This window comes from Aethina tumida, chromosome 1 (assembly GCF_024364675.1).
Source record: "Aethina tumida isolate Nest 87 chromosome 1, icAetTumi1.1, whole genome shotgun sequence".
NCBI lineage: Eukaryota > Metazoa > Arthropoda > Insecta > Coleoptera > Nitidulidae > Aethina > Aethina tumida.
The window spans coordinates 60354718-60367903 of NC_065435.1; the positions used below are offsets into that span (position 1 = coordinate 60354718).

The 13186-nt window shown below is 30.3% G+C and overlaps 3 protein-coding genes across 3 annotated transcripts; all 3 read right to left on the bottom strand.

The window, feature by feature from the left end:
- Positions 1 to 3909: 3909 nt before the first annotated feature.
- On the bottom strand, positions 3910 to 7378 carry LOC109597177 (ATP synthase subunit alpha, mitochondrial). The gene is made up of 7 exons (XM_020012818.2): positions 7222 to 7378; positions 6046 to 6282; positions 5830 to 5983; positions 5581 to 5767; positions 5072 to 5390; positions 4370 to 4947; positions 3910 to 4313 (listed from the first exon to the last, which is right to left on the bottom strand). The coding sequence occupies exons 1-7, from the start codon at positions 7285 to 7287 to the stop codon at positions 4199 to 4201; spliced, it is 1656 nt and encodes a 551-aa protein (XP_019868377.2). The 5' UTR covers positions 7288 to 7378; the 3' UTR covers positions 3910 to 4198.
- Positions 7379 to 7864: 486 nt separating this feature from the next.
- On the bottom strand, positions 7865 to 9415 carry LOC109597430 (proteasome subunit alpha type-4). The gene is made up of 6 exons (XM_020013110.2): positions 9305 to 9415; positions 9096 to 9138; positions 8848 to 9010; positions 8492 to 8789; positions 8316 to 8439; positions 7865 to 8077 (listed from the first exon to the last, which is right to left on the bottom strand). Exons 1-6 carry the CDS (start codon positions 9305 to 9307, stop codon positions 7932 to 7934), a joined length of 777 nt encoding a protein of 258 aa, XP_019868669.1. The 5' UTR covers positions 9308 to 9415; the 3' UTR covers positions 7865 to 7931.
- A 2182-nt stretch (positions 9416 to 11597) lies between these two features.
- On the bottom strand, positions 11598 to 12197 carry LOC109597673 (uncharacterized). The gene is made up of 2 exons (XM_020013423.2): positions 12043 to 12197; positions 11598 to 11973 (listed from the first exon to the last, which is right to left on the bottom strand). Exon 2 carries the CDS (start codon positions 11964 to 11966, stop codon positions 11661 to 11663), a length of 306 nt encoding a protein of 101 aa, XP_019868982.1. The 5' UTR covers positions 11967 to 11973; positions 12043 to 12197; the 3' UTR covers positions 11598 to 11660.
- Positions 12198 to 13186: the final 989 nt, after the last annotated feature.

Below are 13186 nucleotides of genomic sequence, written 5' to 3' on the forward strand. Positions count from 1 at the left end.
TGGCAATCAACCGATTTCTGCTACTGCATAATGCAATTTTTGCATTTTGACTTGCTCTATAAATAAACCTCGTCGTCAACCAAAAACGGATAAATCGAAGTACGAATTTTGAACGAGTGCATCTCTAGACATAAGACTCCTTGAACGATTGTATTACAGAACATGTTCTGTGGGTTGTATCTAGCAGACGTTGATACGCATGTCTAGTAAATAAGTTTTTACACAAATTATAAGTAAATCCCCTGCTTATTTACTTATTTGAATTTGTCCTGTAGCGGCTTGCAACTGACAGGAACAAACTCAGGAGAATTCCCAAAATTAAATTTCAAAACGGAATGTATAGAATATTATTAGGAAAATCGTCTGTTTTTTTTAAGATTTTTAATGGTATATTAAAAAAATCAGAATTAAATTGATGAAATTAAAAGTAAAGAAAGTTTTACAAAATTTATATTCAACATTTTTTTAAGGATACATCTAAAAATCTGCTCACGACAGATTTTTTGAAACAAGCATTAACCTTTGGGCTAAGCTTATATTTTAAATTTAAGATTGAACATTTTAATTTTAAATTTCAGCTGTTCAATTCAGAATTGTTTCATTCTATTTAAAACTGTGACGTATGATCAAATTTCGAGATTATATTTTTAATTATTATTTAATTTTGATTTTCTATTAATTACAAATATTAAAGTTTCACTAATTCAAATTCAAATCAATTCATATTATATTCATATATTTTGACTTTTTCAAACTTTTTTACCTTGCTAATATTGTTGTCTGATAAATTTGAGGTCAATAGACGGCTATATTGACCTCAAATTTATCAGACAACAATATTAGCAAGGTAAAAAAGTTTGAAAAAGTCAAAATATATGAATATAATATGAATTGATTTGAATTTGAATTAGTGAAACTTTAATATATATATATATATATATATATATATATATATATATATATATATATATATATATATATATGTTGGGAAAGGGTCAGGATTTTGAGATTCTATATTGTTCATTTATAACGTCTATATACACTTTACTGGAATCGATACACTATTACTGTATTACTAATTAACAATAATGATATCAGCAAAACGAAAATGTGTCCGTGGACCGCGACAATCACTTTTCTAAGAGCGATTCGATTATCTGGCCCACAGCTACATTCGGCTACCCATTGGTGTCTTCGTTTTGCTTAGTTTGTTTATTATTTATCTTCATTCAATTCTCCGACATATACATAATACAACAAACAGACATATTCTTTGTTCATTTATTATAGCTAATATAAAAGTGTCTACAAACTGTTTATTTTGCATAAACAACTTTAATATTATTACAGAAAAAACTTACATTTACTTTACCACAAAAATCTTACAATTATTATATCTATTCTTTAAAACTAAAATATTTTCGTTAATAATTTTAAATCGATTAAAAATCAACAAGTACATGCATTTGTCGCTGGACAGTAAATATGTGGTGCAAGTCACAAACAAAATAATTAATGAAAAAATAAGCAAAATCAAAATATAATAAATTTTAAAAAACTTTAATTAATAAGACTATAATAATAACTATAAATACTGTATTATAGGTATATATGATCAGAATCTACCACCAATTTTTTTTTGCAACACACTTGGAAGCATATAAATAAAAATTGAGGTATTGCTTCAAATATTTAAAACACGTGTTTTTTGTGTTCATATTTACTTCAAAGATTTTTACATTCAAATTCCTAGATAAAAATGCTAAAAAAGGAAAAAAGGTCTTAAGAGCCACATGTTTTACTTCAGAACTACTAACAATGTGATATTAGCCAAGAGGCGTTGATTTTATTATGGCCATATGTTCCGGACTATTTCGTACCCAGTACCTGGCTATCTCTCTTTGGTAACAATTTAACTTAAAATATTTAAGACTGGATGTAAACAAATCGATGATTGTAAGGAACCCAACATGGGAACCTTTAATTCTCTAAAGAGATGTAATTAGTTATCTAAAATATCAGTCTGCATCAATGAAGCTGCCTAATAAATATTTCGTGACTTTATGAGAGATTACTCAGCCTTCGTCCCCAATAATTTCAATATGTGAACAGCAGAAGACTAGGAACACACAGAGAATAGTTTGTTTATAAAAAAAACACAGATCGTGTCAACATCTAACTCATTAAAAATTATATTATTAAATTTTGTTTAATTATTATATTTATATTATAGTGTCACCGAAACAAATCGCTATCGTATATTCCCTATTGTAAAATAGGTAATACAATTTAGTCAAACATATTTAATAATAAATTAAGAATTTCAAATTGAATACTTTTTTCTTAATATTATTTGTGCATTTATTCTAGTGATATGTAACATGAACAAGTGATCAATAATGAATCATCCAACATTTTTTCATCTAAACTTATTGTCCAAAAATAATATTATCAAAAAAATCAACAATTTTTAGTAAACTGTAGTATGTAATAAATTGTACAAATTACAAAAAAAAATTGTATTTAAAAAATACATACCAATTTTGGTTACTACTACTACTCTACTTTTATCTATACTTAACTTGACTTTTTTCTATGATTCAAATTCCATACATTTTACATTTTGGGTAACAGTACTAGTAAATTTCATGTCTGTGATCTTCTTTTAATTACTTTCACTTTTTTTCTTACTTATATAGTATGTAAAATCTGACGTCTAGAATGTTAAATAAATATTCTCTAGACATTTTTTGAATGACGTTAGTATCATACTAGACTCTAATTTTATGTTGTTCACAAACAAGACATTTTTGAAAAGAATATAAGAATTATATTGTTGACAAACAGTAGAAAGAAAAGAATTAATTTTCGTAGTGCACCTGAGAAATGCACAATTCATAAGTATTTGTAATTATAACGAACAAAACTCTTTCCTTTCAATAAATAAGTTGATTTAAGAAAAAAGGTTTTCAGCAAGGTCAAAGCTTACTAATATTTCCCCTAAAATGTACAAAACTATTTGAACTATGGCATTTTGAAAGTTTAAGTGGACTGCATCTACCTCCCTTTAGGCTAGTATTTCTGAAGTGCATTGTGAAAAACATGCAAGATTGGTGATTGCCAATTGATATTTCTAATGGTTAAATATATAGTTATTGTAAAATTGACTAAAAAATTTTGGAGTTACATAAAAGAGAAATCGACCTATATTTAGCGATCCCCCTTTCCAAATTGGAAAAAATATTGGAATTAAGAATAATGGATATGGATGAAAATGAGATGCATTCACAATTTATTAACAAATAGCTTGGAATTCTATCATAACCCAATGCCATTGTGTTTTTGATTGTTTAAGTACTAGCAGATCATCCTCTTCTGTTATAAAAGATGTAAAAACCAAGATATTGTATTCATCCAGAGAGTTGGGTTAATTGTTCTGATCTGAAAAATATGGATGGTAAACACTATCAAAATAATTACTGAACGCATTGCAGATTCTATATTTCTTTCTTTCTCTTTTAATCCATAAATCTTATAACCTATACAATAGACAATTCAAATTTTTTATTGTCTCTTATACAACAAATAGTAATAATTTTTAAAATTTTAGCAAATATGCTTCCCAGTTACTTTCAATTTTTTTCAGTTTGGATATTTATGTTTTACTTAATTTTCCTAAAAGCGGTAGAGTATTAGATTTTTTAAAATATCAAAGTGCCCAGCTCAGTAGGGTGTTTTAGAAGATGTTGATCATGAGAAAGATAGAATAGAAGAAACTCTATCTTTATAAAATCAGACGACGATATCAGTCTATAAACGCCGACTGAAAGTGATCGTAAAGGCGACTTTTCTAATAAATTGTGCGGCAATTTTTGAGGAAAAGGTTAAGTATAATAAAATAAAAAAACATTAAGTGTCTGTAACATGTATTTCCACTTATTGTTACAAATTATATAATAAAAACAAATGCTGTACAGGATGTTCGATATATTTATATATATAATGAAATGATCGAAAAGTTCGCTTTTTATTTTAGTCCAACGACTATACAGACCTATGCTAAAAATTGCTTAAAATACATATTCTTAGTCGACAACTTCAAACATGATGTACAGCATGTACTCAGAATGTTACAATTTAAACTTTAAGTTGTCGACTAACAATAATAATTCAAATATATAAGGGAAAATTACAAAATTTAACCAGAGAAGTTAGCAATGAAGTCTTGTACGATCTTCTTCAATTGGGCATCGGTGTCTTCGGTGATTTTACCTTCTTTGGCGATGCTGGTCAAGATGCTTTTGTGGCTGCTCCTAAAACAAAAAGGAAAACATCAGCTCAATTCACGACATAATCAGCAAAAACTTACTTGATGTGTTCAGAGAACTGCTTTTCGAAGACGGTGATCTTTGAGGGATCGATCTTGTCTAAGTGACCACGTACACCGCAGTAGATGATGGCTACTTGCTCTTCAATAGCCATTGGCACGTATTGGCCTTGCTTCAACAGCTCAGTAAGACGAACACCTCGATTCAACAGTTGTTGGGTGGCGGCATCCAAGTCAGAACCGAACTGAGCGAAAGCAGCTACTTCACGGTATTGGGCCAATTCCAGCTTCATGGAACCGGCGACCTGTTTCATGGCCTTGGTCTGGGCAGCGGAACCTACACGGGATACGGACAAACCGACGTTGATAGCGGGACGGATACCCTTGTAGAACAATTCAGTTTCCAAGAAGATTTGTCCGTCAGTGATGGAAATTACGTTGGTGGGAATGTAGGCTGATACATCACCGGCCTGGGTCTCGATGACGGGCAAGGCGGTCAAGGAGCCACCTCCGTGGGCTTCGGACATCTTAGCGGCACGTTCCAATAGACGGGAGTGGAGGTAAAATACATCACCGGGGTAGGCCTCACGACCTGGGGGACGACGCAGCAACAGAGACATCTGAAAAATGTTATCTGTTAAATTCCCATCTCCACTTTTAACATTAATTACCAAGTAGTCAGTAACAACTTCTGAAATTGGATTATTCTGGGTCACTTTGACCATGAAGCGAACAGTTACTTACCTGACGATAAGCGACGGCTTGTTTGGACAAATCGTCGTAGATGATCAAAGCGTGTTTGCCATTGTCTCTGAAGTATTCTCCCATGGCGCAACCAGAGTATGGGGCCAAGTATTGAAGGGGAGCGGCATCGGAAGCGGTGGCAGACACAATGATGGTGTAGTTGATGGCACCAGAGTCAGTAAGACGCTTCAAGATCTGGGCGACAGTGGAACGCTTTTGACCAATAGCGACGTAGATGCAGTATAATTTCTTCTTTTCATCATCGGCATCGTTGAAACGTTTCTGGTTGATGATGGTATCAATGGCCAAAGCGGTTTTACTGTAATTAAAACGGATAATTGACTAATTTTATTTAAAAAAATAACCAGTATGGTAAGTGTTTAAGTAAAGTATCAGAATTACGTCCGCTTGTAACGTTCATATTTTCGTAAGAAAATCGTAAGCTTAGTTGTCATCAGATAATTTTAAAATGATGTAAACTGGTATATAAATAATTTAATGATTTTTACCCAGTTTGACGATCACCAATGATCAATTCACGCTGTCCACGACCGATGGGCACAAGAGAGTCGACGGCCTTAATACCAGTCTGCATAGGTTCTCTTACAGAGATACGTGGAATGATACCGGGAGCCTTGATTCCGACACGGAAACGTTGTTTGGTGTTCAATGGGCCTTTGCCATCAATGGGGTTACCTATACACACATAACAATATACGTGACTATGTTTATCCATGTGTTTTCATAATTTATCTTACCCAAAGCATCGACTACACGACCCAAAAGTTGGTCGCCAACAGGTACATCTACGATAGCACCAGTACGTTTGACGATATCTCCTTCCTTGATGAGCTTGTCGTTACCGAATACTACAACACCAACGTTGTCGGGTTCCAAGTTCAAAGCCATACCCTGCAATCACATGACGGGGCCGATTAAACAAACTGTAAAATAGTAACGTGGTAAATACTTGCCTTGAGACCGGAGGAGAATTCCACCATCTCATCAGCTTGGATGTTCTTCAATCCATAGACACGGGCGATACCGTCACCAATGCTCAACACACGACCAGTTTCATCTAAATCGGCTTTGGGGGCGGAACCCAAGATGCGTTCTTCGAGGATGGCAGAAATTTCGGCACCGCGGTTCGGGGTGGACATGTGCAATTTGCGTGCAGCAACCGATGCGGCTGGGAAAGCTGCTCCTGCAACCTGAACAACATAATATGGAATATTAATCATTACAAACTACTATAAAATTTATTTGTAAATAACATACACTATTGAATTACTAAAACAAATTTGTATAGAGTTTCCGTTGAGATTCGCCCTTTGTTCACTTGCTGATTATGCAAGTCCAATGTATATATATTTTGTATTTAGTACTTGTAATTGTAATTCATTACAAATAATATTCATATTTATTCCATTTGAAGACTTTAATTAGATTATTAAATGACAAAGTAAGTATATAGTCTACTTAAAATTAATATATGAAAACTTACTGTTGGAAAGCAATAAAAGTATGATAATTTATAAGTAATTTTTCATTTAGCTAAAAATAAGGGCCAAATTACATTTTTTCAATCCTTACTTTCCGCCATTTAAAAGACACCTAGTTTAGAAAAAGCTGAATTAACCCCTTAAAGGTAATAACTTACAAATTTAACCGTTTAACTGCATTATTAGACCATATATTATAAAATATTTGATCCATCGATCATTAAATGGACCTTGAGGTTACTTAACCAAAAAATCGAATAACTATTGATTATTAATTTTAATAGAAAATCCTTACGATAGTTGTGTAATAATTTAGAAGGTAAGTCGTGATAATAGTGAAAAACTATTGTTTTATCACCACCTTTACATAAGGTAGGGCTGTCAAATTTATCTATTACATAACAAACTTAAATCACCTTTCCATCGAAAAAGGTTACAAATCTTGCGGGTTAAATGAATATAAACGTGCACATATCACAATCCGAACCCTTTTAAGTGTTAAATCCCAAATGAAACTGTAATTTTCGATGTTATGTCATTGCTATCCGGCAAGAACACTCCAAAAACCGGACTATGTTCCCAGTCAAATTTGTGGCGAAAAAAAGCAATTGTCCAACGTAATTTAATAAATAAATGGATAGGACTTACCTGTGGAACATTTTTGGGCAAGTTTCTTGCCACAGAAGCAGCTAAGCGAGCGGATAGAAGAGACATTTTTCAACCTGCCTTCCCAGCACTACAAAAGATGGAGAACAGGACCGTCGTAATATCGGAGTGCGCTGCGTCGAATCGGAAACGTATCGTCCTGACATCTAGTGTCACGTGTCTATTGTTTATTTTTAGATACATATTCAACCCAAAATCCAACTTTTTAAAATTACATTGCATAATTGATAATTGTAACTTTACATATATATGTTAAAAATGCGAACATATATATATTTATATTAGTTACAAAAATTGATTTCAATTAAATTAGGGCGGGAAATTTAAAAGTTGTCCGATATAAACAAACTTTGCTATCGATTCAAATAGTTTTGCTTAATAACTTTCTATTTATATTAGTTCAATAGGTTATCTCCAAATTTTATAAATATAAACATTAGTTTATTGCAAATTTACTCTAACTAGTAAACTATAGAAGTAACAGAAACTCATTTTCATAATATAAATCTATCTAACAAAATGTTAAACATTTTTGATTATATTTTAATTTTTTTCAGTTAAATAAATATTTAAAATAATAAATAAACCAAGGATTTCGCAGTTTTCATTAATAATTTCAGAAAGATACTTTTTATCCATTTATTTATACAAATTCATAATGAACATAATAATATAATTAAATATTTTTATAACTAAGGTGCTGGTTTATCTTTTTTGGAGGCTTCAGCAGCGGCGGCTTCCCTTTTTTCAAATTCGGCGATTAAATCTTCAACTTCTTTGTTTGACAATATATTAATGTCCGTTTTATTGTTCACTCTTGTTAATGTCGCCATTTCAACTGAAAACAAAAATAACCTGTTAATAATTATTTCATATGTAAATTTCATTGTATTTACAATCATGGAAATATTTTCCTAAAACAATAAATTGTGACTATTACAACTATGTATTAAAATGTGAGCATTTACAATTTAAAAAAATCAACAAATATAGAAAAATTAGAATATGTTAAACCTAAAATGTTTAACAAGAACAAACATGTTCTAAAACGTAATAAATTTTACAACAAGCCACACCTTTTTCTGATGTTAACTTGGTCATATCCAAAGTCTTGCTTAACACTTTTACAGCCAATTCCTTGGCATCTCTAAGTGTCATTTCACCTTCCTTGTATTCCTGCTTCAAACTAGAAATGGCAGCCTAAAACATAAAAAATTAACATCCAATAAACAGTCACATAAAATAATCTTACAGAACTATTATTGCCAATGCATGTTGCTTTCCACCCACTGTAGTTTCCACTGGGATCTGATTGGTACAGTTGATAACCATAATGTTTATCCCAGCCCATGTACAAAATTGAAACACCAAATGGACGCTTGCCACCATATTGAGTGTAAGCTTGTTTTACATCACACAGCCAAGACACTAACTGTTCACAGGGTATGGATTCACCATATTGAAATAGATATCTCTGGCCGATCAATCTTAGCTCGTTTGTTAAGACATTAGCATCTGATGTAATACCAGCCACACTACATACCATGTCACTGGAAATGAATGTATGTAAGTATTAATGATTTAGATATCAAACAATAAGTTACTTACTCATTGAGCTTGTATATTTTTTCAGAAGAAAATACTTCATCAAGTAACTTATTTGTATTACGTCTTTCAGCTGCTAATAGAATACCATCATTTGCCAAGATACCTAAACAAGTACCGGCGTGACTAATAGCTTCCATAGCATATTCCACCTGATACAGCCTCCCTACAAATAACAATTTAGGTACATGGCTTTTAACTTTGAATAAGATATATCAGTTTTATAATTTTGAAGAAATTTGATGACATACCTTCCGGGGAGAAAATTGTAGTTCTGGTGTCATAACGACGGGCCTATATAGAAGAAAATTTCAATTATTTTAAAACATGACTTTGCATCATAATACAACATAACCTCAAAAAACACTATTTGACAATTCATTATTGAAAAATACGTTTTTTTGGTTGAAATATATGTGCATTGATTAGAAAAGGTTAATAATTATATATTTTTACGTACCATTTTGTATAAGATATAAACTATTTCACTTCAAATCCAGAATGATAAGTCAAAATACCGGATCAGTTAGAGCCTGACTTCACACTGAATTGGCGCTTTTCTGCCAAATAACCGTGTACCAAATAGAAAACTTCACACATGATCAAAATTTATATTCGAAGTCTGAATGATTTGTATTTATTTCTTTTGTATTTATATTTAAATAATTTTGTTAATAAATAAATAATAACTAAAAATATATGTTTTTTTGGAATGTGATGCTTTAATTAAGATTTTTGAATTTGGTAAGCAAACAAGTCTGTTATAATATGTCTTCTGCGAGTATAAATACATAAATAATTTTTTTATTATATTTTTATATTACATCCAACAGGACAGTTTGATTATAGTTAATTGTATTTTCTGCTTCTTTTCAGAAAAAATAAAAAATACGTCTATGATAAAAAATAATTTTTTCATACAATTTTCAGTTTGAAATAACTTTTCCTTTTTTTAGTTTTTGAATAATAATTTTGAATATATTATTTTTATATTTAAACAGTGGTGGTCAGAGAAATAGCGCAGGTTAATTAGGAAACACACACCTCTAATTAAATATAATCAAAATATTTTATATTTTATTTAAGATAATTATTTAAATTAAATCTTACGCGAAATGTGGCTGGACACAAAAAAGCACACTTCTGAAAAATATATGTTTGTTAAATAATTTATATATTGTTCATTATAACCGTAAACGGTGAATGAAATATCGGCAATGACCGTTTGAAATTAAATTTGACTATTCTTCAATTAATAACCATAATTCATCTAAATTTGATGCATTTTAGTTGTATTTAGATCCGGACTTTATCGAGAGTCTCAACTTTTTTATCTTTTAACCAACTTTGAACAACTTTGGATACATGTTTCATATCATCATCACACATGTGATTGGTAAATTATTGATGGCAAATAGTTCCATTGCATCTCTCATGTTGTCTTTATATACAAAACGGTCCATTTTACTAATAATTTTTGTAATGGTCCTATACCATGTCAAGGATAGGAACAACAAACCAAAACTTTTCCTCCACTATGTTTCAAAATTTTTGTAGTGTATCTGGGATAAAAACTTTTATTAGGAAGAGGATGAATGAATTTTTTATCATCTGATCTTGTTCTATTGAACATGAATTCATCACTTCGAAGTACTGTTAGCCAAAATTCTGAAGGAAAATTTATACATTTTTGTGCAAACTTTTAATCTTGTTCGAATATTCTTTTTTGGTCACAATGTTTCTCTACTGAAATATATCTTTGCAAGTTTTATTCATTCAGTTGACATTTGATTGTCTAGTAGAAACACTGATGCTGTATGTCCCAATTAATTAATTTTTTATTCACCTAGAGGACAAGAAAGGATGTTTACTGATCTTTCAATTTTCTGTCAATAAAAGGAGATGTTAGGACATTTTCTTATTGTATTTTGTATAGTGTGTTGTTTCATATTTGTTAATAAATAATTTAAAACATTGTTTGTTAACATGTTAATTATTTTCCTCTTCTTTGGAGAGCAACATCTCTTTCTTCTCACTGAAAATGAATTTATTTAATACAATAATATGAATCTTAATAAGAATAAATTGTAACTATTAAGAGTATTGTTAAATAGTGCCACAAAACGTAAATACTTTTGAATGTGCTATTTCTTGGTTGATCAAAAGAAACAACCAAATCAGAAATATGCGTTTAAAATAATACTTCCAACGTTTATATAAACGTGTAACAAGAAAAGCAAAAAAAGTATAGAATATTGAAATATATTAAATTATAAAAAATTAAATCGTTTAATGAAATATCTTACAAAATTCTATTTATACATTTTTAACATAGCTTGCCTGTTGTGTATATTTTAAATAAGATTTTTTATAAACATTTAAATGTGAAATCTCAGTTTTATAATCAGAAATATTTCAAATAATAATTTTAGCCTAATTTTAATAGATCTTGTGAAAATTTATAATATAAAAATATTAATGTTTACTCAAATTTTGATTCTAAAATTCACTTCGATATTGGAGAAATGTTTTTCATTATTTTTAAAATAACTGTAACTGTATAATATCTTTACCAGCTTACCTTCTTAACTTAGCTTTCTAATAAAAAATTTTTCAAATGTAAATTATTAATTAAACAGTTAAAATTTAGAAACAATGTTATTCTACTATATATAATAGATCTTACGAAAATTTATTTGTATCACACTCTACATCAACATAAACATCCAATTTACATTATATACAAACCCAAATTATTTTTAACATTTTATTGTACAACGAATCATTAAGTGACTACAATCTGAACTTAATATAATTTAGAAACTGTCTGGTGGTGGAGCTGGTGCATAATGATCAGCCTTTTTACGTTCTCCACTAAGATATTGTCTGTGTCGTTCCATTCTCATAGCGTTCAACCTTTCAAACTGTTTGATCTTCAATGAGCACTCTTGGAAATCCTTGAGCAGTGGCTGACACTTTTTCACACCCTTGTCCAAACCATAGGCTTCCAAACATTCAACTGCCTTGAGTTCCAAATCGGCACAAGGGCCGAACCATTGGTGGCTTACAATAGCGCCACCGATATCCGTAAAGGGTGAACGGAAATACGGGGACAGAGACATTTTTTGGCTGAAATGTAAGGAGTTATGTCATCAAACATAACCTATAGTTTTGATAGAAAAATTTAATTGTACTTACGTATTTCACGAATTACTTATTTCGTTTATTTAATTAAATATATGTATTAGTGGAGTTCGTCTCTATTGATGTTAATATGTGTATAAAAATAATTTATTTTTTAGACTGTCAATATACAAACGTATGACAATTGACAGTACCGAAGTGTGATCATAGATCACTGTTGTTTTAAAACGCATAGACAGATATTAGTTCCTCTTGGAATCACTCGAGCGCTTCGAAACAAAATAAAATAGCCTTACAAAATTTAAATCTTAAATAAATATAAATTATACTAAATATGTATTCTTAAATATTTTTATTTGCAGGTAATCGTTTAGTTTAGGATGAATATTAGGAATCACTCGTATGTATGCTCTCGAATTTAAATTTAATTTAATTCATATCGGTTTTGCTTTTATAATATCACTTATTTTTTTTCTAAATGTTTAGTAAATATATCTATTAATTATATTTCAAAATTACTTAGTTTTGCCATTTTCCTTGTTCAAAAAAAGGTGTTAACTAAAAGTATTGGACGCGTGCTAGTCTTATATTATTGCAAATACAAAATTGTGTTTTCTCAAAACCTCAATCTTAAAAATGCTATGATAAACTTTAACTGACTTTTGCTATTCTAGAGTTCCTTTAAAATTTCTTGATAATTTTGAGGGTTGAGTCAATTCTATAATAAGTTGAAATGAGTTGTATCAAACCACACTGAATGTATATCAGTATACAACCAAACTATACAATACTCCTAACAACAAAAAATTAAATGTGTCATCATTGAACATCTTAAGCTACTCAATGTACCCTAATTTACTTACATGAATACTACATATTTATCAAAGAGAATAAAAAGAATATAATGATTAAATTATATTAACACACTATAGGCGGGTAGCAAAATAGTCCAAACTAAGTTATTGAATGATAACAAAAACTAAGAGATAATTCTTTCAGTTCCGTATGTAAACCAATAGAGTAAAATTATCTCGCCCCGCTTTTAAAGTAAGTACATTCAAAAAGATAAAAATTACCCGGTCCACTAACAATCAACAGTTCTCGAGACGGGTATTTTTACCCGACCCGCTTATAGTGTATTAATTAAGGACATACTAGTTTAAATTACTATGACAAAATATTTGTTGTTAATGAATTA